The sequence below is a fragment of the Ovis aries genome, chromosome 8 (assembly GCF_016772045.2).
Source record: "Ovis aries strain OAR_USU_Benz2616 breed Rambouillet chromosome 8, ARS-UI_Ramb_v3.0, whole genome shotgun sequence".
NCBI classification, from domain to species: Eukaryota; Metazoa; Chordata; class Mammalia; order Artiodactyla; family Bovidae; genus Ovis; species Ovis aries.
This window is the reverse complement of record NC_056061.1, coordinates 19,639,006-19,662,133: the sequence shown is the minus strand read 5'-3', so window position 1 is coordinate 19,662,133 and position 23,128 is coordinate 19,639,006. Positions and strand designations below refer to the sequence as shown.

Here is a 23,128-nt window from a genome sequence, read left to right as displayed (position 1 = left end):
AGCAAGGTGCTATACTAGGTAATAATACTATAAGGAATAAAGAGGATATAAACATGAGTTATTGGATCAGCGGAGCTTGCAATTTACTTGGGCAGATACATTTCTAAACACAATAAAATGAGATAGGTAATAATAGGGGTACATGCAGAAGTGTTTCATAAGAAAGAGAGGGCTGCACAGAAAATGTAAATTGAAACAGCACTTTAACGGGGACACAGGTTAGTAAGGAGGGCATTCCTACAAGAAGTGAGGAGGCTTAAAATAGAACAATAGCTTGTTCAAATAGCTGCAGGCAGCTGTACAGGGCCAGGGCACAGGATACAAAGGAATGTGATAAGAGACGAGCTGGAAAAGCAGGACCTAAAAAAGCAAACTAGGAGATCTGGGTTTTAGCCTGTCAGTGTTCTTTCCAAAAAGGGCTGCCCCATACAAAGACAGAAACCGCCTCCAACACAGGACTTCTTAATTTTCTGTGCCATGGACTTTTTCTGGCAGATGGCTGAAGCTGGCTGATCTGTTTTTATGTTTTTATATCTTAAAATACACAGGATATCAAGTAATTTTTATAGACACTCCACTCCTAAGGTAGGGAAGCATAACTGTGGGCTGTGTACAGTAACTTTCTTCTGGAAAGTAAAAGAAGGAAGGAGAGGGAAAAGAGTAACTTTACCATGGAGAAACTTGACGAATGCTTCACTCCAGCCAGGTGGTCCAGGTTAACAACACTGGTAAGTCATGCTGATAGGTATGTACACTTGGTATGTGGTGAAAACGGTACTCTACCTCTCTGATCTTCCTCTCAAAAACACATCAACCGGCCTCACCATGAGAAAGACAGCAGACAAGTCCCAACTGTGGACGTCCTGTAAGAAACTCTCACAGCCAAGGGGACCAAAGGACACGAGACTACTAAACGTAATCTGGTGTCCTGGACAAAATCCTAGAAAAGGAAAGGAACACCAGGGAAAACTGAAAAAACGGGTTTTGCTTAAAATAAAGTATCATCATTGGTACAACTGTTGTGATAAATGTACCATACTTGTGTAGGATATGTCAACAACAGAGGAAACCAAGTGTTGGGCATACAAGAGCCCTCTATACTATAGTAAGTAAGTAAGTAAGTGTTAGTTGCTCAGTCGTGCCCGACTCTTTGCAACCCCATGGACTGCAAGCCCACCAGGCTCCTCTGTCCGTTTATTTGTACTAATTCTGTAAATTTAGAACTGTTTTAAAATAAAAGTTGAAAAAATGAGAAACATACATTAGAAAAGAAATTACACCAAAATACATATTTAAAAAAAAACAAATTTATGTTGTAATATTTCTGCTTTATTTCCTTTTTTCTTTTCTGTCCTTCTTTATTAATGCATTAAATAATAATATTTACAGGCAGCTTAACTGCATAATTTCAAGTGATATGAATATGAACAGTATTTCAAGCTATATGCTGCAACTGTTCTATATGAAATTATCTAAGACGGCTATAGTGACAGTAAACATACAACTGAGGAAAGGCTGACTCTCATTTAGAGTTCAGTAAAAATAAAGATCTTTAACATTTTTCCTATCCAAGTTCAAAGGGCACTGGACTCTACCCCTGGGCTGTAAGAATCATCTTCAAAAGGAAAATAAGTACTAACACTAAATGGACACTGTGCTGCAAGATCTCTAAGTCATTATATACATATTTCATCTTAGGAAAATCCTCGCAACAAACCCATCCCACAGATAAGGCAGCTTAAAGAAGCCTGAATAAGGTCATATATACCAAAAATGGATTCAGACTATAGTCTGACTCCAAATGAAGATTCTGACAAAGCACCTCTAAAAACACTTTCTAGACCTTCATGGTGGAATTTCTGAGGAAATAGCTACTGATTATTCTGTAGTTCACCAAAGCTCCTAGTATACAACTTTCTGTTTAGGCAATTAGCCTAAAAGGAAGATGTAACACTTCCTAGAGCTCCGTTTAGACTAACAATGATGATCAGCAACAGCAGCTAAACCAAAGGAAAACGGCAGACACAAAAGCTCCCCACTCTTGCACAAATCTAAAAAGTAGACTTTTATCTCCTCTTTCCAACTCTAAACACATACACTTTGTTAATATCCTTCTGGGTATACATATGTGTTTTGTGTGTGTGTGTGTGTGTGTGTGTGTGCGCGCGCACGTGTTTCAACCTACATAGGCTTTTTGAGCAAATCTGCCAACATGTGAAATATCTAGGCCATATTTTATTCAGTCTGTGCTAGCTTCTTACTTTATACAAGTATTACTAATACTATTTTCTTAGAACTAGAGGTGCTCATACTGCAATGATCCATCCTCTAAGGTTCATTTTCAAATGAATGTGTAGGCAAACTTAAAGCAGACTTGCTAAAAATAGTTTGTTTTTAATAATTCATCTGTTTCCATCTTATAATTTCTTAGTTGATGAACCCTACTCTCTGAAATGCATATCCATGTTACACTATAGCTTCCCCCTCTAACATGCCAACCTGCCAGAGAATTACAACTAAGAGGTCCAAATCTGAACCGTCAGTCTGTCACTTAGCAGCTATGTCATATTTGACAAATTACTATAAATCACATCAGGGTTGTATTTCAAGTCCCTAGGTTTTGAATGTTGGTAATCACTAGCAATTGATAATAATCAGACATCCTTATTATGTAAAGATTGAAAGAAAAAATGCTTGAATAGTATACTGAGCAAAATGTCAAACGTCCATGCAATTTACTTAATTTTGGCTTTTCCTTTTAAGCTGTAAAATTTTCCCTTAGCAATGTTCACAGAGGGCCTTTGCTGAACATTATTTCTCTGATAGTTTTAGCTGATTCTTTAAATAACAAGAGATTTGTTTTAGCAAAGGATTTATCTTTCTTTGGAAGAAGCCAAAATCATCTCCATTTAAGGACACATAAGCAGCTGCTGCAAAAGATTTTAGTTACCCATAAGAAAGTGAAGCAGGCTGAGTTCACTTTGCTGTAAGCATTTTAGAAATTAAAAATAACAAGTAGCTTCTCCAGAATTACAGTCGAGATTTAAGAATCAGAACTTGGAGGAGTGGTGATTTTAAGTTAATCTAATATATAAACAAAAAATATTGGGGGGGAAAAAAAACCAAACAAATAGGAAAACGAGCCTGGTTTGTCAAAGGAATTCTTTTCAGTTCTCAGAAGTTCGAAAGATCATTTACTAAAATTTCATTTACATAGTAAATTTCAGGAAAACAACTACTGCATTAACTGAGGCACACCATTTTAGAAATACTACTTAAATTTCCAGACACATGCCCATCTACCGTCAATAAAGTAGCATTAACTAGTACGCCACTGATCAGTTATGTGGGATTACATCTTTTTGGCTAGAAAGTTACTCCTGATACTGTCAGCTTACTGGAATTTTAGTAAGATTTTATGGCAGTTTACTGCAGCTGGTTAAAAAACCTAAATACTTAAATTTGAAAACAACAACTTTCCTTGGGGTGATATCTATCAGTTTAAATAATGAGAATTAATGTTCGTAAATACACTGCTATTTTTAGAGCACTAATTGAGAAAACAAAAGTGAACTAAAAACATTTCTTAGCTATTACTTTAACTATAAGATAAAGCTAATTTTTTAAAACCAAAATCAGATTTCTCATTCTGGCTTTCTTACACGTACTCTCTCCCCCATATACAAATAGGTATGAGAAAAGAATAAGTCGGGAAAAAATATGAAATTTGATTCTGTGGCAATTTAATTATTATCTTGTTACAAGCTAACATTATGAAGCTTCAGTATAGCAACAACAACTCAGTGAAAGCTGTTTGGCTTAAATCAGTATTATTATTCTCACTCTATTAAAATTCCTATTACTTTAACAATTTTAGTTCTTTAACATTATCACCCTCAGATTACAATTACTTCTGAGCCTGAAGATGCATGAAAAGAGCTTTCTACCACTCCAAACTTTTTCACTTATCTCCCACATGCTTTTTAAAGTTAAAAACAAAAAATGAGGCACAAAGTGTTAATGACCTTTCCATACCTAAGGTTAAAATAAATGACATTCTAAAATGTTTGGCTGTGATAAGACTATGGTTAACCAATCATAACTTCAGAATGCCTGTATGACATCATAAGACCTCCCTAGAACACTTTTTCTCCTCCACCTACTTCAATTGTTCCCATAACTCTGGTAACAGTCAGAAAACTTTCCAGCTAAACGTCGGATAACACTTCATGTAACTCACAGCATTCTATATTGTGATCTTCACAACAGCCAAGGTAAGAAACAGATTAAACCAATTATGGCACTTTCTATAACTCAAACTTACTGAACTTTTAAAAAAGAGTTAATCATATTTTATAAATTTCAGTTCAAATTTAAATAATAAAATGTCTGACTGACATAAAGCTTAATTTCTAAATAAATGTTTATCTAATCAGTGATAGTAAGAATAAGACAACTTAGAAATCATAAAGGTAGCATTCATCTTTGATCTTGCTTATTGGTTTGTCATTTTGATTTAACTTTCACTTTTATTTTGCTGTTCAAAAATTAATTATTATCTTGTTACAAGCTAACATTATGAAGCTTCAGTATGAAGCTTTGCTGTTAAATTTCTGCCAATTAAAATCTTTCAATTATGTTACCATGTTTGGTGCTAATGGTCATTTGATTTCTCTATGCAAAAATAATGGTTTCATTTTGCTATGTGTTACTCTGCTGAGAAGCAGGGTGGGCCTGGACTGTCTACTTACATCCAGAATACTATGAACAGTCGTGTGACTGTACAAGAGGCACATTACTGGCATGACTACTCCAATATTATTCTGATTCTTTATAGTAAATATTAACAAAGTACAGTTTAAGAAATATACCACAAACTACATTTACAAAGTCGTCTACTTTTATTTTTAAAAAAAGCTTTCAATAAATAGATTTATTTATATTACACTTAATATTAAATCATAAACTAAGACTTTGGACATTTCAAAACACTCGTCAAAAATATGTAAAATTCTAAAGTTAAAGAACGTTAATTTATTTTAAAAATAATTGCCATATGCTTGTTATTTTGATAGTACCAATATTCCTAAGAATCTCATTTGAGTGAATTTGAAATGAATGTTTATTCTGCCTATTAATGACTATATTTTTATTAAGTTACTGTCCTCCAGTGTTTCCTATCTGGCATTTAGAAGGTGGGGAGGAGTATGAAAAAAATGCACAGGAGTGCAGATGCCATCATAAATTTTATAACTTCTGCTTATATTCTTTTCCACTCTAGATCCCTAATTTAATATACAAAATGTGTTTTCATTCTTAACTTCTAGTCAGGGCATAAAGGGTACTACATTGATTTTATTTCATTAGTTTTATTTTTATATATGTCAAAATAAAATTTAATTCTAGAATTCTAAGTTCTTAAGACAAATGTTAACTCTACTGCTTTCAAGAGATAAGAACTCGGTATAATTCCATAAGCAGCTTTCCTTAAGGCATCTAAAAGCATGCCTTTCTCATTTCTGTCAAGTGCCTCTAAGTATCCTTGTATTCATAAAACATTTTTCCTTTGATATTACACAAGAGCCACTCAGTGCAGGTGTTTTACTTGAGCAGATTTGTACATTTTTACTCAAATATCCATCAAATTACATTCTCACACTTCAAATGAGAAGTTCATGAGTTCTTTTATAGTACCAAAATTTCACATTACATAATTGCTCCACAAAGTTGATAATGTCTAGAAAGAGCAGAAATTCTATTAAAGTTATCCTTCATGTGTCCAGATTAACAGAAATTACATAGTGACTGTTACGCAAATTGCAAACATGGTGTCAAACATTATGTCCTAACTAGTTCATCTCTTTCATACGGTGAAATTTAAATACTGTCTTTGTTTCATGCAGTTTAAAACTAAGTGCTAAAAAAAGAGTCTGATGAAATAAAGTAGAAGAAATGTGAGATACGTTTAAATTGTGAAAAACTGAGTGAGTTTTAAAAACACATGTAAGAGCTAGAGTGCTTTGCTTAACTAAGCAGTCGTGTCACCTTCAAACATCAAAATTATTTTCACAGTATTCCAGTGGACATAAAGGAAAATAATGTTCCAGAAAAATTGCATTTGGTTACATATTATTTCTTAATCTCACTAATTAATTGCAGATAGAAGAATATTTGAATGAACAAAATAGTTCCCCCAAAGAATTTTAATATACTAGGTAAAATATTATGTAATGTATTAAAGTTTTAAGTAAAAATTAGAGTATCTAAGTTAGACTGTATATTTCTTAACAATCCTAGAAACAGTTAATTAAAACTTCCTTCTTCTTTAACAATTTTATAAATGTACCATCCACAAATATTTCATTTGATCCTCTTAATTCCCAAATGTTTGACACTCCATCTCTATTTTACAGTTTAGGAAACAGATGCAAAAAGGTGAATTGCCCAAGGTCAGAGAGCTAGGAAATGGTGGCACCTTGGCAAGAGCCAAGATTTTAAGACTCTACACCACGCACACATCTCATCCACTGATCAACGGCTTAAAAATAAATCACGACATTGGCAAAACAAAATGAACTGAAAGTCCTCAAATACTATATGGCACTCCAAATGGCAAAGTTAGGGGGTACAACTTCTATTTTAATTTAGAACCACTCCATTTCATTCAAAGTTAAATTTATGCCCGAGGCATGATGTCCTTTATCACCTTTACAATACTCTCCTGATCTTTTTAAAAGCCAGGGATATAATACTTATAGATGTCCTCAATTATTAAGCGAAACATCTTGGAAGACAAAATTCAAAATAACTGCACAAACCTTAAAGAACAGCAACATGCATAATCAATCAAAGTTTCTTTTTGTTTCATTGCTAAAATACTCATGTCTTTAATCTATTTAGCTTTGACATCGAAAATGCAGGTTAATTTCTCCTCAAAACTTTCCCCCAAATTGTGTTTGGTTACATATTGATATTGTTTCTTAATCTCAATAATTAATTAGAGATAGGAGAATATTTGCATAAACAGAAACCACACTTGCATATTTTATCCCAGTTCCAGACTAAATTCTTAGCTTTCCTCAGTTTCATTTCTGACCTCCTCACGTCATACCATTTAAAATATTCAAGCCTATTTGTTCTGCAGTGCTTGAACAGAGGAATCTTGCTTTATTTATGCCATGAAAAATCACTTTCATCTAAAAGTGTGAATTAACATAGTACTGATCATACCAGCAAAGAAGAAAATCTAAAGGTTAGAAATCAAGCAAGCGATGCTTCTAAATTACAGTGACCTAAATGAGATAGTATGTATCTTTTTGAACATTTTCAGAAATAGTCCATCAGTGTTCTTACCCTACATAATTCTGAAGCATGCAGCACCAAATAAACACAACAAAATGAGGCCTGGGTGTACAGCTCCATCCCAGTATACCTGTGGTCAACTGAGGACCTCTAGTGCTTTGTATAATGCATTTCACCTACAGGTTTTTCCAAAAAAGGGTGGAGAGAGGGGTACATTTAACTGGCATTCATTTTCCTTAAAACTTCTTCCCCACATGCTTTTCCCCCCAAAGAAGAATCTGAAGGTTAAAGAGTATTTTAATTGCAAATAAATTAATTTTAATATAACAAACAGATACTAAAGACAAGCCTACAGATTGGCAACAGCAATCTGCTAATTTCAAAGAGAAAAATCTCTACGCTGCTGTTTTATGAAGTTCCCTAAAGGCAGGGCTTTGAACAAGGGAAACATTTCATTATGAGATCAATTAAGGGGTTGAGGATATGTTGATTTTTATGTTTACACAATTCTTTTCAAAACCATGCAGAAGCAGTTTGAAGCTTCTTTCAAATAGCCAGTGTGGACCAACAAAACGCTCTGGAAAGTTGCTGTTACAAAATAATTTCTAATACAACTTCCAAGTTTATTAGCACTGCTGCTGCTGCTGCTGCTGCTAAGTCGCTTCAGTTGTGTCCGACTCTGTGCGACCCCAGAGACGGCAGCCCACCAGGCTCCCCCATCCCCGGGATTCTCCAGGCAAGAGCACTAGAGTGGGGTGCCATTTCCTTCTCCAATGCATGAAAGTGAAAAGTGAAAGGGAAGTTGCTCAGTCGTGTCCGACTCTTAGCGACCTCATGGACTGTGGCCCACCAGGCTCCCCCATCCCTGGGACTCGCCAGGCAAGAGCACTGGAGCGGGCTGCTATTTTAGCACTAGGCAATCTCAAAAGAAAAGAGATCCAACCAAAGTGAACTTGTGGATGCCAACAGATTGATGACAAATCTAAAGATGACCTGGTCTGATTTAATTCTAAACAACAAAGATACATACACAATTGCTTCTGGATTATGTGCAAAAATGACTGCAGAGTAGGGGAAAAATAAAACCCTCCAATAATCCTAATACAGACAAATCCTGTAACTCAAACCTATAGAGAATTCTAATCTTCTGAATCAATTTAATGGGAAAATTTTTTCAAAAAATTATCTATCAGACTATAGTCTTAGATGTGTATTACTTGAAGTTACTCACAAAATATCCCCATGTTTATTTCACTAAACGCATAAACAAGCAGACAAAAATTAAAGGGAAGCAAAATTCTGAATACCACAAAGAATCTATAAAGAATTCATGGTTTCATCAGAGGGAATACTGAAAAAAACTGAAGTTCAGTAAATTCTGCAAAGCACTGAAGTGCTTAAATTACAGGAATTACTGTTCAGCATTTACAACATCAAAGTATCAATTATAAGCAAAACCTAATGCAGACACCAAAAAGTTTTCAAAGGTCTATTAAGGCTCCTTTTGCACAAGAATGCATCTGATGTTACCTTAAGAAATAGAACTCACTACAAAGCGGGAACTGCTGCAGAAGCTGACCAAGTATCTTTCACCCAAAATGTTGCCTAACATGACACATGGTATCTGCTGAAGGATGAGAGTTGTAGTTTGTTCTCTCTTTCCTCCACCAAATACTGCTGCATTCACAGCTTGGCTCTAAGAAAAGGAAGGAAAAAAAAAAGACTGCAGGAGTTCTAAACTCTCAGGATGACTGTGTGCACAGAGGAGGAAAGAGAATAACACACCTGACAACCACGCCATAAATTATGATGGAGAGAAGGTCACAGACAACTTTAAAAATAGGACTGTGCTGTTCCCACACACAGCTTTTCAATTCTCAACTTACAACCGGAAGCCCCATCTGGTAGGGACAAACTCTGGCTTAATTACTATCATATAGATTTTGGAAGTTCAGCAGAATTAGGACTCAACACATTTCAGACCGTACCACTGTCAAATAGACTGGGCCCAAAATACTGCACGCACAAAGCTTAACATTTCAGCACGTAAACAGGATTTGTTTTGGTTTTAGCACAAGGTAAAGTGACTATTTAGAATTATAACATATTTCTGAGTTTGACAAGAAACAAGACAATATTTTTGGTTGTCTCCTTTATACTCAATTTGTCTCCAGGAACTTTTCTGACAATAGTTGGCTGAAGTATTATGAGATCATCTTTTAAGTCTATCCATTATTCATCATCATTGGATAGCTCATCTCTTTAGGAGAAACCTCTTTGTATTTCACAAACACCAAATACCCACTTGTACAAAGCTCAGTTCAGGTTAATTCTGTTAGTCACTAACAATAGTTTAAGTTTTAATTTCTAAAGTAAATATTCTAAGCCTCACTTTCCTCATCTGTAAAGAGACTTGAGAAGAATACTGGAGATTAGGTTTATCAAATTCTATGACCTAAATGGTTCACCTGCTAATCAAAGCACTATCTTTGATCATTAATAATTTTCTAAAAACATTAAAGTAAATCATAATAAATAATTCACTGTTTAGCTTCACTGATTTATTCAAATGGTACTCATTTTGCACTTAAGCACTAGAATACAAAGTAAGCCCGGGAATTTTTATACTCGTGAACAGGAAGTCTAGCAGGGGGAACAGGCACGCAAATCAACATTATAGCACAGCCTGCTAGCCACATCTTGATACAGGCAGCACTAGAGCCCTACTAAAACCCAACGGAGGTGATAACCAATTCTGCCTTAATGAGTAATGGAAGGTTTCATTAGGAAGTGATATTTAAACTGGACCTTAAGGATTAACTGAAGTTTGCCTGGCAAAGAATCAAAGGTAGAGGCAGGGGGAGGGGAGACATTCCAGGCAGGGCCAGAAAAACATGTGCAAAAGACAATCATAAAAGGGAATGAAGTATTTATGGAAAGGTGACACGTTTCATGTGACTAAAGTACCGCTCCCCAGTGTTGGGGGAGGGGAGTGACTTCATGATGAACTGGCTTGCTCTTCCTTTTCCATGTTATATCTCACAATAACTTTAAAATTCAGGGCTTGTGCGCCATTTAAGTCCTAAAACTTCATAAAAATTAAGTTCAGACAGGAACTACCAATGCTGATTCTTTACAGTCTTCTAGGTTATACTCTGTTATGTAAAGAGACTAGTCAAGTTTACATAAAAAAGTAATAATCTTCTCCACAATTACCCACCAGTAGAAACCCACTACATCTATAATAAGCAAATATAAGCTGAAACAATTTAAAGAACTTTTTTCTTAAAGAAAAAAGAAAAAGCCTTTATTTCTTTATTTGGATCTCCTCACTACAGGCTAGTACTATGAAAACCGCAGGGTCTTCAGCCAATAGAGCCAAGCTGAAGTGCTGAAACTATACAGAATCCAACCAAACACTGTATATCATGTGGTGTCTTTGCAATAGTAAATGAGTTCTAACCTAATCTCAAGATCAGGCCTAAAGATCTGCTGTCTTTACCAGTCTCTCTTGCAAAATACAGCTAAAGACTGAGATGGGTCTTCATGAGATGTACAGCCACTAGGGAGAAAATGAAACCAGGCAGCTGGGCTAAGGCAGTAATATCTTGATCGGCAGAGATGTCAAGATATGTTAACAGTTATTATCTCTGGCAGTTAATTATGACTATTTTTAAATTTTCATTTCTAATTTTTCTTATTTCAAAATTTACATAGAAGTATCCTGATTGACAACAAATATTGCCAAACTATTACCTCTGGGCACTTAACTTACAACTAATTTTTAATCTACTGAATATACCTAATTTTCTACAATGATGTACTGTTTTAAGTTTTGTTTTATTAATCAGCACAGGTAATTGATCAGGCAGCAAATAATTAATTAATTAGGCAGAACAGCCTGTGGGAGCTCTGAAAGAAAGCAAATGCAAACACTGTTCTTAAGTATAGGCCCTTTGCAAATGGCAACTATGTGTGGTAGACAGTGAGACAATGATGATTTTATTACTATGCCATTTGAGTCTGGCAATCTTTAGTACTTAATATCATCCTGTTAAAATGCTACTTGAAGTAGTATATTTTACAAAGCTATAAAATCATCAAAACAAATGAGAAACATTTCAATCTACAGTTCTGGTAAAACACTTCTCATTGAACTATTTTATTTTGGAGTGAAGTCAACATCTGTAGAATAACTTATTGATGCATCTTCTTTTTATAAAGTTTGCTCTGGAGCTATTTATACACTGATGCTCAGAACAACTGTGCTCACAGAGAAAACAGTCTTAATGAAATAACACGTAAGAACTTTGGCCCAAGGGAATAGCCCAAGACAAGCTGCATCCTAACCAAATTATACTTCCAGTCATTTTGAGAGAAAGAGGACAAGACTGAAGTTACTATACCCCAAATATAAGATATCATGGTACCATCACCAAAAAAGACAGAGCCTGAGCAATACAGACTAGAGGTATTTGATGTCGTAAATACAAATTAGGTTGAGGAAGAGGGATGAACACAAAACAGTGTTTTACCTGTTCAGGGGATAGGTTACACCTACGATCCTAAACCATTTACTACTTTTACATTCCAGGCTACCTAAAAGAAGACGCACTTGGCTGGCAGCTTTTTACCTTTCTCTTGAGCGTTTGAAACTCCAGGCTCCCTGCCTTCCTGGTACCATGGATAAAGTCCAGTACCTCACTCGCTCTGCTATAAGAAGAGCTTCCACCATTGAAATGCCTCAACAAGCACGTCAAAACCTCCAGAACCTATTTATCAATTTCTGTCTCATCTTAATATGTCTCCTGCTGATCTGCATCATAGTGATGCTTCTCTGAAGTTCTGCTGCAACCTCCAGCGCTGCCACTTACCGCCATCAGCTTAAAATCTGTCATCCCATGAAGAAGGGGAAACAATACTATATAAGAGACCACTTCCTAAATAGAAGAATTTCTTTGTGAAAAGGTCGAGATTTGGAACAGAGCAAATTGTTAGCAAACGTATTCATCTGCTGGATGTTGTAAACATAAGAAGGGCTTTATTTTCAAAAATTAACTTTAAAGTGACTATAATGTAAGTGTGCATAATGTAACTGTTAATTTTCTAAACAGACCTTAAGCTTCTATCCCAAATCTTTCCTAAGGATGAACTAGGAGTTTAGTTTTGAAACTGCACTGCTAATAAGCTCACTTCATATATAAAGCATCAGCTTCACTCTTTGGGATAAATATAATTTATATTGTACTGTAAAAGCCTCTTGGATGATTTATTGAGTATTTTTCAGGTCCTCACCAAGTATACCAAAATAATCATTCAAATGAAATATCATTTGAAATAGCCCTTGTTTATCATCATACAGAAGTCTCCATAGTAACTCTATCAGACCCTACACTCTAAAACAGAAATTATACTTTTTCTATAATACCCTAACATTTTAAGTTTATAAGAATTGAGTAAAATCAAGCAAGACCATACCCTTAGACAGATAAAACAACTAATTTTCTCAAAGAATTACAGAATTTTAATATGTGCAGGTAAACCATAAATCTGTTCTCACCAGGACTTTATGATCAATAGACAAGAACTGTTGGTTAATTTAACATCTGACAGTATGATTAGCCATAATTACTAACACACTAACAGAATAGAACCTAATCTTCATTTAAAGCACTATAGCTAATTACCTGAGTCAGAGCACATAACTTGCCACTGGAATCATAAAATTTTAAGATTAGAATGATTTTACAGGTTGTCTTCTATTTTAATCTCACACTCATTGTAGGCAAGCAAAATAAGAAAAAAATATTACTTCAAGCATTAGAAAAAAAAAATTTAACTCTTTCTCCAAAATCAACAAATTCTTAAATTTTACAGTAAAATTTTTATCCCACTACTGTTCATGATAGGGTATAGCTATTTTCCTTAATCTATCAACCAGGTGGTAAACACCTAAGTGGTAGGCCACTCTACTACACTAACCAGCAATACTAATCTACAATGATTTTCTTGCTGAATACATTTCAAGTTTCTCTTCATTTAAAAATATCTTCCAACTACTGATAGAACAATAGAAGTAAAAATTGGTCATTTAAAAATATCTTCAAACAACTCATAAAACAGAAGCAAAAACTGGTTTGGAAAATATATTCACCAAAATGTGGTACATTGACTTAGTTTAAAATTAAGTCTAAAACAGTTTACACCTATATTACATAATTCAACAGTTTTTACTACAGTTAAAGACATACTACCAACATAGTAATTATTAAAGGAGTAGATAAGGAATATGTAATTTACTATAAAATTTGCCAAAATATGGTTAAAAAAAAAATTGGAAAAGTCAATCTTGACTATGGCTCGTAACACAAATGCTACTAACAAAATAGTGAAAGAAATATTACTGCTTTTTTAAAATCCCTGAGAGGTACTGGAGATAGAAAGGGGGATAATGTTGCTTCACTGATACCTGAGAACAGAGGTTTCATACTGAGAGGGATTGCTTAAGCGAAGTCTCATCTATGGATTGGATATCCCTAATATCAACCAGAAGAGCTTATAAACAAGAAGTAATTAATGCATTCACTTCACTGGTGTCAATAATTACCCAAGCAAAAAGTTACCAAGTTCTATAAGTAATTAGCTGCAATGATCCTAAAAACAAGTGGAAATTTTGAAATAATAGGTTCTAGCCTTTTCATTATGTTGTTCATTACAAACATCAACTTTAAATCATAAACTGAGAGGTTATGGAGCTTTTCCAAAGTCAAACAGAAATAAGAATTGTTTTGTTGTTCATTCTGTCTTTAATAGAAATTAAAATCTTATACTTAAGGATTACAGAATACTGTAACTCAAATTATATTGTAAAATAAATACTCATTCTTAAAATGGAACTTATTTATTCTGTTTATCATAATCTGTAAAGAGTAAGATACAATGAATTATGTATTTTAAAAATGTATATACCAAATGCTCAAATTCTAACCTTACTTTACAGGGAACCAAAATGGAACTATTTTTTAAATGTTTAATGTTGCCTTTTATATTATTTGGTTCAAAATGTTTATTTAATTCAAATCACCTACATTAAAATGAACCTTCTTGAACTCAGTGAAATTGCTCATGATTGATATAACCATAAAACAATCTATCTATAAGGAGTTTTGATTTTGTAAGCTGTTGTCAGTAACTTTCCCCAAATAAGATCAAGATTTCCTAGTAGTGACACAAGAGGGCAGACATACATAAAACTATGAATTTCCTACTAGCTAGAAATTATTTATCCTTTGATTATTTTTGAGTCCTCTGGGATATTGAGAAAACAGTAAAATTTCGAAACAATTTGCTCTAAGTAATAGCACACTTTAAAATGTCTAAAGATCATATGCCAATACTATATAGAAAAGATGACGGCTTGGAAAAAGTCAAACACATTAATAATTTTATTCATTAAAACATGTATAACAAAAATCAATTATGCATTTTAGTTACCTAGTGAATGTCATAATCTCATAGCCTATTTGTTCAGAGTGTCGCAGTTTTCACATCTTTCAATACAGCTATGTAAAATTATCTTAAACAGTAAAAAAAAAAAAAAAAAAGAAAGAAAAAACGGTGCAAAAAAAAAAATAAAAACAAGAAAACTTTCTTTTCCGAGAATGTAACAGAATACACAAAATGCTCTCAGATTAAAAATAAACCATTCTTATGTCATGTTAAGACAAAAACCAAGTCATTTAAGTCATTCTACTAAATATTTATATTTTTTCATTTACACAGGAGAAATCTTCCAGTAAATACGTTGAAATCATTAGGTGTCAATATCCTGGATGATTAAGCCCCTCCTTGTTTAAAATAAGCACAAAATTTTATCTTCTTTTTAATGACTACAACCCAGAACTCAGAAACATCCTATAGAATATAAGAAAAGAGAAGAGCTACTTTGCCAGTAAAGAGACCACTCCTTCACTTCTGTCTGGAAGATCCACTATGAGCTTATGAGTCAATGGATCGTGTTTTGTGTAGAAATATGCATCCTCCATTTCCTTCCCCCCCCCCATCCCCCAAAAAGAAATGCAAAAGGGGCTTAGAAAGGGACAGTCTTTCCAGAGAAGACAAGAGTCAGCTGTTTGTTTTCCTCTTATGTCACAGTTTTTGTGGGGTTAAACAGCTTTAGGCAAAGGCGGGAAGAGAGCCGCTAATGTAGAGCAGAGGAAAGAACCGAAGACTGCGGTGGACACTGTACATGGAGACCTATAAACTACGGACACCGATGCTTCTCTTCATTCACAAGGGGAAATGCTTCAGAGTTCTACACCACCTGTATTCTAGCTAATTTAGTAAGGAACTATGAGAAACAAGGACCACCACGCAAATAACACTGTGAGGCTGGCTCAGTAAATGTTCAGGACTGAGTTCTAATCTAAGGAGAGAAACACTTCCATGCTGAAATACTGATCTTTTGAGGGAGTAAAAGGAGGAAGGAGGCTCTGAGCATCAAATGAGATAAATCATTCTGACAGCTACAAAAGTTCTAGATAAATTTATGGTGATGTTAGATTGTGACTCTCAGCCAAATTCTTTTTCTTAGCTGCAAAATATTTTGTTTTTTCTTCACAGTGACAAACAGTTGTCATTGAAAATCACATTCTCACAATTTATCAATGGGATAATTATTATTAAGGCTCTTCCCTTTATACAAAAATTAGACTAAAAAGAAGTCAATGTTTTAAAGAGACCTAAGAAACAAGAAAGATGAGAACTTTAAAAGAAAGATGTTTGGAAGCTCCAAGGAGAAGGTATTTAAGAATTTTTTTCTATAGTAGACCAGGAGAATTAGAAGAGAAATCGTCAAACATTTCAATTAAAGTATCTAGGTTTTCTTTACCTGGTTTCACCTTTCTACTATGAAATTTAAAAGCACTATAAACAGACCATCCCAAAGAAGGTTAATCAAAAAGTAGGACTCTCCAAGCACATGCAAATTTTGTGCCTTTTCACTTTCTTCATCTACCATGGGCCAAGAATATTTAAAAATAAGTTTGCTCCACAAAGCACCTCCAAGCTCCCTACCCTTTCTCTGCACTGCTTCAAGGCTGAGGAAAACTTTGATTACCGAAGAGGATCCTCCCAACAGAATGGAAGGAGTGAAATCAGTACTTATTGTCTGAAATTCACTCAATCTTCTCAGTTCTCTCTCTATGGCACCTACTTCAAGTTGGCGCAAAACATTCAGTCCCTTCCCCCAACCATCTTAGGTTATTCCAGTTCTGTGTAAAGACACCAGCTGGAGAAACAACTACCCAGTCCCTGTTTCCCTGTAACCACAAGCACTTGAGAACTAAAATATGACAGTATTTGATAAATTAGGTTTCCTATCTTTCAACTGCTTGAATAGATAAATCACAATAAATCTGGTTAAACCGCTCTGTTATGATTTGTTATTCACACATCATGATACATCTGTTTGGTTATGCAGTCTAAATATATATAATCAAGATGATAAGAACTATGTTCAAAATAAGAGTAAAGAAAGCACAGAGGAGGTGTTAAGGGCTCTCCTGTGAATGGAGCACGTTAGGTTATGTGTATGTTTTGGGGCTGCGCTCAGATTCGTGACATTACTAGATAAGTGATTTCCTTATTCTTTCATAGAATATATTCCTTTAATCTTCATTATTTTTTATTAGTAATTTTAAGTTTTTACCCCAGGGAAATTTTGCAATTTTCGATGAAATCACTTTGTTTCAGAAAACTCTGGTAATAAAAAAATGGATGACATAATTTATGAAAAATTCTATAGACAATTGGTTTCCCAGTTAAAATGAGCTGCAGACAATTACCTTGGAACAGAAGACATTTTCAGATCAAGAAATTTACACATTTACACATGACATTAGGAAGTACACACTTTTCTTTTTATGCAATATTATCATACAGTAGTTTCCTTAAGTGAAGTGAAGTGAAGTTGCTCAGTCATGTCCGACTCTTTGCGACCCCATGGACTGCAGCCTCCCAGGCTCCTCCGTCCATGGAATTTTCCAGGCAAGAGTTCTCGAGTGGGTTGCCATTTCCTTCTCCAAAAATGATTAATAAATCTTGAAACCCTATTTTTTTTAAAGTGCATCTGTTTTATAAACCTGAATACATACCAACCACTGCCAAAGCTTTATCAATGACTTTATTTCCACCTCCGCATTTTACAGGTGGCAGAAGCCGTGAAGAAACATATATACGGCAAACAACTGAGAAGGTACTCAACACCACTAATCATCAGGCAAAGTCAAATCAAAATCACAGTGAGCTATCACCTCATACTTATTAGAATGGCTATTATCAGAAAGACAGGAAACGACAAGTGCTGGTAAGAATGCGGAGAAAAAAGAAACCTCATACATGCTGGTGGGGAAGTAAACTGGCACACCCACTATGGAAAAGAGTACGGAGGTTCCTCGAAAAAATTAGAAAGAGAGCTACCCTATGATCTACTAACTCCACTCCTGGGTATTTATCTGAAGAAAAAGAAAATACAAACTTAAAAAGATGTATATGCAACCTTATGTTCACACACACACACACACACGAATATTCGCATAAAATGAAGGAAATCTTGCCATTTGCGGCAACATGCATGGATCCTGACAGCATTATGCCAAGTGAAACTAGTCACACAGAGAAAGACAAATTATGCTTTTTAAAAAAGCAAACAAAAAAATTACACTCATATAAAGAGAGCAGACTGATGGTTGCCAGTGCACAGGCTGGAGGGTGAGTAAAACGGATGAAGGCGCTCAAAAGGTACAAACCCTCAGTTATAAATAGATCACAGGGATATAGCGTACGGCATAGTGACTACAGCTAATAATACTGTATTGCATATTTGAAAGTTACTAAGAGTAGATCTTATTACAAGGGAAAAAACTCTGTAGCTAAGTATGGTGATGGATGTTAACTGGATTTATTGTGGTCATCGTTTTATAACATACACATATATCGAATCATTATGTTACATAGCTGAAACTAATATGTTATATGTCAACGATATCTCAATTTAGGGGGGAAAAAAAGGAAAGAAAGAAAAACTCAGGCCCAGAGATATTAAGTATTAAGTGACAGAGAATCATCCAGATTCTGAATCTGATAAAAACAGAAACAAAATCCAAGTCTTCATTCAAGTTACTGTTCTTTCTATTATATCATGCCAGCTCCTTTGTTTCTGTTTCAATTTTCTTTAGATTGAATATTTTTTGCTGTGTTTATAAATATCCTGATGCTGGGGAAGACTGAAGGCAAAAGAAGCAGCGGGTGGCAGAGAATGAGATGGTTAGATAGCATCACTGACTCAATGGACATGAATCTGAGCAAACTCTGGGAGATAGTGAAGAATAGGGAGCCTGGCATGCTACAGTCCGTAGTCGCAAAGAGTCGGACACGACTGAACAAAAGCAAAACAAATGAGAAGAAGAAGAACAAGTCAGGTACAAAGTTTCAAGTTTTCCATGTTAATAAGTCTCAAATATTTTTAAAGTTTTATCAACACAATATTCTGGAGTTTTGTAACATTTATGCTTATTACTGTGCAGGGGAAAGGGAAAGTAAAGCACTCTGTGCTTACGGACACACTGTCGAATGCTGACTTCAAGCGTGCTAGTACTCAGAGCATCCACTGGAGGGAGGCAAACACTAGGTTCTGAGCCTTACCTGCATTGGTGTTTCCCTTTCTTGCTGAAACTCTTCAATTTGCTGCTGCTGCCAAGGAGCTAAACTGTAAGAGTCCTCTGTAGTTCTACCTTCCAAGGGGTTTGTCCGCAACTGCTCAGTGAGCCACATCTGCGTCCTCACAGAAGGCTGAATGGGAACTCCACCTACTGCCTGCTGACCAAGCATTAAATATTTCGGAGATTCAAAAGCCTCTGAGCTTGTCATAATAGGCTTGCTTTCAGGTAAGGCACTGTATGTCATGTCTAAGGCCTGTCTCCTGAGAGTGGAGGAAGAAGCTCTAAAGTCCTCTTTGCTACAGCTCTCATATTTGTATCTGCTGTCCAGAGTTGATGGTCGTTTTTTATTTATTTCCTTATCCTCTAGCTTAAGCATCTCCATACTGTCATGTAAACAGCTAGGTCCAATGGTCCTTAATTGTGCTGTTAATGCCTTGTCTCTCCCTGTCTTTTCCAAACCTCTCCTTGATTCTTCTGTGTGCACCATGCCACCCTGGCTACAGTTCTCTGGGACGGTGAGTTTGGATAAAGATGACCATTTCCGGAGGGGCCGGAAGTCCTTCATGTCCAGTGAAGAGTCCTGCTCCCCCCTACTATGATTTCCCAATGCTTGCATGAGGCTCATACTCCATTTTGAGCCACCTGATGTCAGTGACTCCCTATGTTTGGAAGCTGAAGCACTGGAGTTAGACGGCATGACATGAGCAGTAGGAAGAGTGACCAGTGGCCGACTAGGCTTAAAAGGTAACGTGCCACTTGAAGCTGAATGATCTGGAAAGAAAAAAGAATGCCAAATTAGTTGTGATTAACAGACAAAAAACAAAAAAGAGGCAAAATGTAAAATGCCAAAATCAAAAATCTGAACATGGTTTCCCAGCACAAGTTTTTCAAAAGCACTTCATCAATAGGAGAGACTTACTACTTATTACCGTTACTATTAATATTAGTCATCTGAAACAAATCACACCTTTCATACATTTTCTAAAAATGGATATATAACAAAATATATGTTCATTTGCAATCTACTTACAGATGAAAATGACTAGAAAACAGGTATATATTCATGCTATTTAACCCAAGTACTATGCCTTAAAAGAAAAATCCATCTCCCCATTGAAAGGTTTTATTCATGATAAATCACTGAAGCCTCAGACACAACTTCTAACTTTACTTTAAAAATGGTATCTCTTAGTGTCTTTCCTCAACTGTGGAAATCCAGGCCCAACCTGAACACTGTGGTACCTCTCCACACTCGAAATCAAATCAGAAATATGGGTAAAGGCGCTCCTCCAGTAATGGACAATAATCAGGGAGGGGTCTAGCAATATATTTGCAAATGGAGAGTAGTTTCTATATTCTCAGTCTCCTTTAATGGCGTCCTCAATGGTCTATTTTCCCAAGCTAGAACACCTGAAGTCTACTTTGATTCCTATCTTTCTCTGAACATTCACTAAATTCCCAGGTTGTACATTTTTACTTCCAAAATGACTGCATAGCTATTGCCGAAAATCAGACCTTCACATAATACTATCCCAAACATAGGAACAGCTATAGTAGGCAATATGGAAGCCCAAAGGATAAATAAGGGCCTCTACACTCAATGGACTTACTATCAAATGCCAAACCACCATCAAATACGCCTAACTAAAATCAAAGATTATCATTTTATCACATGATATACAGAAAGGTGATAGCAATTTGAAGTGTGGGGGTGGGTGGTGAAATGTAACTTTTACAGTTTGTTCTCTGTCTTTCCATTATGTTTGACTCAGTATATATTTAAATAAAACTTGCGAGTTTTGATATTGTTTTAAATAAATAAACAGGAAAAGAAATGCTGAGGAAATCATAAGAAGATGCAGATGAGAAAGAGCCAAGCAAACTATTTAAAAAACATAATTCCAAGAAGTTTCTGCACAGAATTTATTCACCTGGAGATGGAAGGAGGAAAATATTACAGATGAAAGACTACAATAAAAAGTATCACAAAATTTCACTGTAACTTACCATATTACAGGTTCCCACCAGCTTCTACAATACCCTTTCATACTCAAGAAAATTCCCATATTATAAAGCCAACCTTCCAAAATAAATTTTAGACCTTAAATTCCCAACATACCCTGCAACTACGATAGACACGCAGAAGCACCTGCAGAGATTTCGGTTTGGAAGCGAGTCACGCGAGAAAACGGGCTCTCTGTGGAGCTGCCATTTCTGGCAACAGCAGACACATCAGCCTCCCAGCGGCAACAGGAGAGGCGGCCAAACCAAGGGCCGGCAGAGACGGGGCAGCAGCCGGGCGGCATCGGTTGGTTCCTCCAGTGGGGCAGGAGAATGCCTGTTCCCAGAGGCGCCTGAGGCGTACTACCTGGAAGCTTGACCCTAAGCCTGGTTCTCCAACACTCCTCAGAAATGTTGAGTTAACGAAACATCCTTAAATAAATTCCTCCTGTTCTCAATCATCCAGTCAGTTTCTTCTGCTGATTAAGAACACTAACTGATCCAAGTATGGAGCCAGGAAAATATTTCAATAAAATAAATGTTTTTAAAAAGAATACTTATTTTTTTTGAAAAAGATGCTAAACTCACTAAACAGTGAAAGTGCATTCCCTATTATACACATAAAACTATTCATGACTGCTAATATCCTATGATGATAGAACATAAAACTGCTATAGCTTTTGGAAGAAGAGGGGTAATATGTACACATCAATATTTAAAATCTGCAAACATACAGGTGAATATATAAATACACACGTATCCACGGGCAGATAAATGATCTGGAGGAATATGCGGTGGTGGTTTAGTCGCTCAGTTGTGTCCGACTCTTGCAACCCCATGGACTGTAGCCCACCAGGCTCCTCCGTCCATGGCATTTCCCAGGCAAGAATACTGGAGTGGGTTACCATTTTCTTCTCCAAGGGATCTTCATGACCCAGAAATCAAAGCCAGGTCTTCTGCACTGCAGGCAGATTCTTTAATGACTGAGCTATGAGGGAAGCTGTGTATATAAGTACACACATATTCATGGGCACATAAATCATCTGGAGGAATATACTCAAAACTTAATAAACACAGGTAGAAAGAGGAGAAAAGGAAAGGATGCTTTCACATTCTACTTTACACAATGTCTTATTTTAATCTCTTTCCAAAGAGCATAAATTTACCATTTGGCCAAACTTCTGCGAAGATGTTTTATTGTGTCACCTCAAAGAGTCTGAAATATCAAAGAACGCTGCTTCTAAAGTATGAATTATATATGAAGTGACCGTCTCACATTCCATGCCACAGCAGAAACTTCTGAGACTAGCTGAAACTTCACCAGTCCTGGATGCTACTTCTATCTGAAAACGTGCTAACTTCCTGTCTACCATTGCCAGCTCAATATTTTCAAACTGCATAGAAAATCAACAATTGGTGATAAAAACCAATTCTACATCACACTAGTATTTACTCCTACAAATCTAAAAGCTACTGTAAATATATCCTGTTCATAGAACATTACATTAAGAATGGAATTTACTCCAAAACTCACTTACATATAAAGTTCTCAAATTTCAGCACAAAACACAGTTACCTGGTATCTAGAGTGCTACTCCAAGAGATTCTCATTCAGTTAAAGCGTAGAGAAGGTCCAGGAAACATCACTTTTTAATAAGTGATTCTGCTGTTCTATTCAGTACAATGTTCTATTCAGGACACTTGTGAATGATTTCAGTTCTGAAACCTTCCATTTCAAGATTAAATATCTCAAGCCCAACTATCAACAGTATCTGAGGTTCACTGTAAAAACTGATTTACTGTGACATTCAGAATTTGTTCTGTGAAAACTCAGAATTAGAGTTTACTCTATCCACACACTGGAGAAGGCAACGGCAACCCACTCCAGTACTCTCGCCTGGAAAATCCCACGGACGGAGGAGCCTGGTGGGCTGCAGTCCATGGGGTCGCTAAGAGTCAGACATGACTGAGCGACTTCACTTTCACTTTTCCTTTCATGCACTGGAGAAGGAAATGGCAACCCACTCCAGTGTTCTTGCCTGGAGAATCCCAGGAACGGGGGAGCCTGGTGGGCTGCCGTCTATGGGGTCGCACAGAGTCGGACA

At 35.8% G+C, this 23,128-nt stretch overlaps 2 protein-coding genes across 10 annotated transcripts in view; one reads left to right on the top strand and one right to left on the bottom strand.

Annotated features, from left to right (window-relative positions):
* Positions 1–23,128, bottom strand: part of CEP85L (centrosomal protein 85 like) — a 144,599-nt gene that overhangs the window by 65,988 nt on the left and 55,483 nt on the right. For all 3 annotated transcript variants that reach the window (XR_009601598.1, XM_015097328.3, XM_027972343.3), the window contains exon 3: positions 19,006–19,793. Coding sequence is in view for 2 of the 3 variants with exons in the window: in XM_015097328.3 (XP_014952814.2) it covers positions 19,006–19,793 (788 nt within the window). In the remaining variant the exon portion in view is untranslated. The remainder of the gene's footprint in view (positions 1–19,005; positions 19,794–23,128) is intronic.
* On the top strand, positions 494–21,574 carry PLN (phospholamban). 7 transcript variants are annotated; one of them, XR_009601603.1, is made up of 6 exons: positions 4,177–4,274; positions 11,897–17,557; positions 18,540–18,782; positions 18,888–19,247; positions 19,526–19,766; positions 20,849–21,574. XR_009601603.1 is itself a non-coding variant. In XM_042253278.1 (2 exons), the coding sequence occupies exon 2, from the start codon at positions 11,985–11,987 to the stop codon at positions 12,141–12,143; it is 159 nt and encodes a 52-aa protein (XP_042109212.1). In that variant the 5' UTR covers positions 494–728; positions 11,897–11,984; the 3' UTR covers positions 12,144–14,415. The 7 variants fall into 7 exon arrangements, 2 of the variants coding, with proteins under 2 accessions (XP_042109212.1, XP_004011215.1); XR_009601602.1 differs by having other exon boundaries at positions 11,897–18,782; XR_009601601.1 differs by having other exon boundaries at positions 18,888–21,574.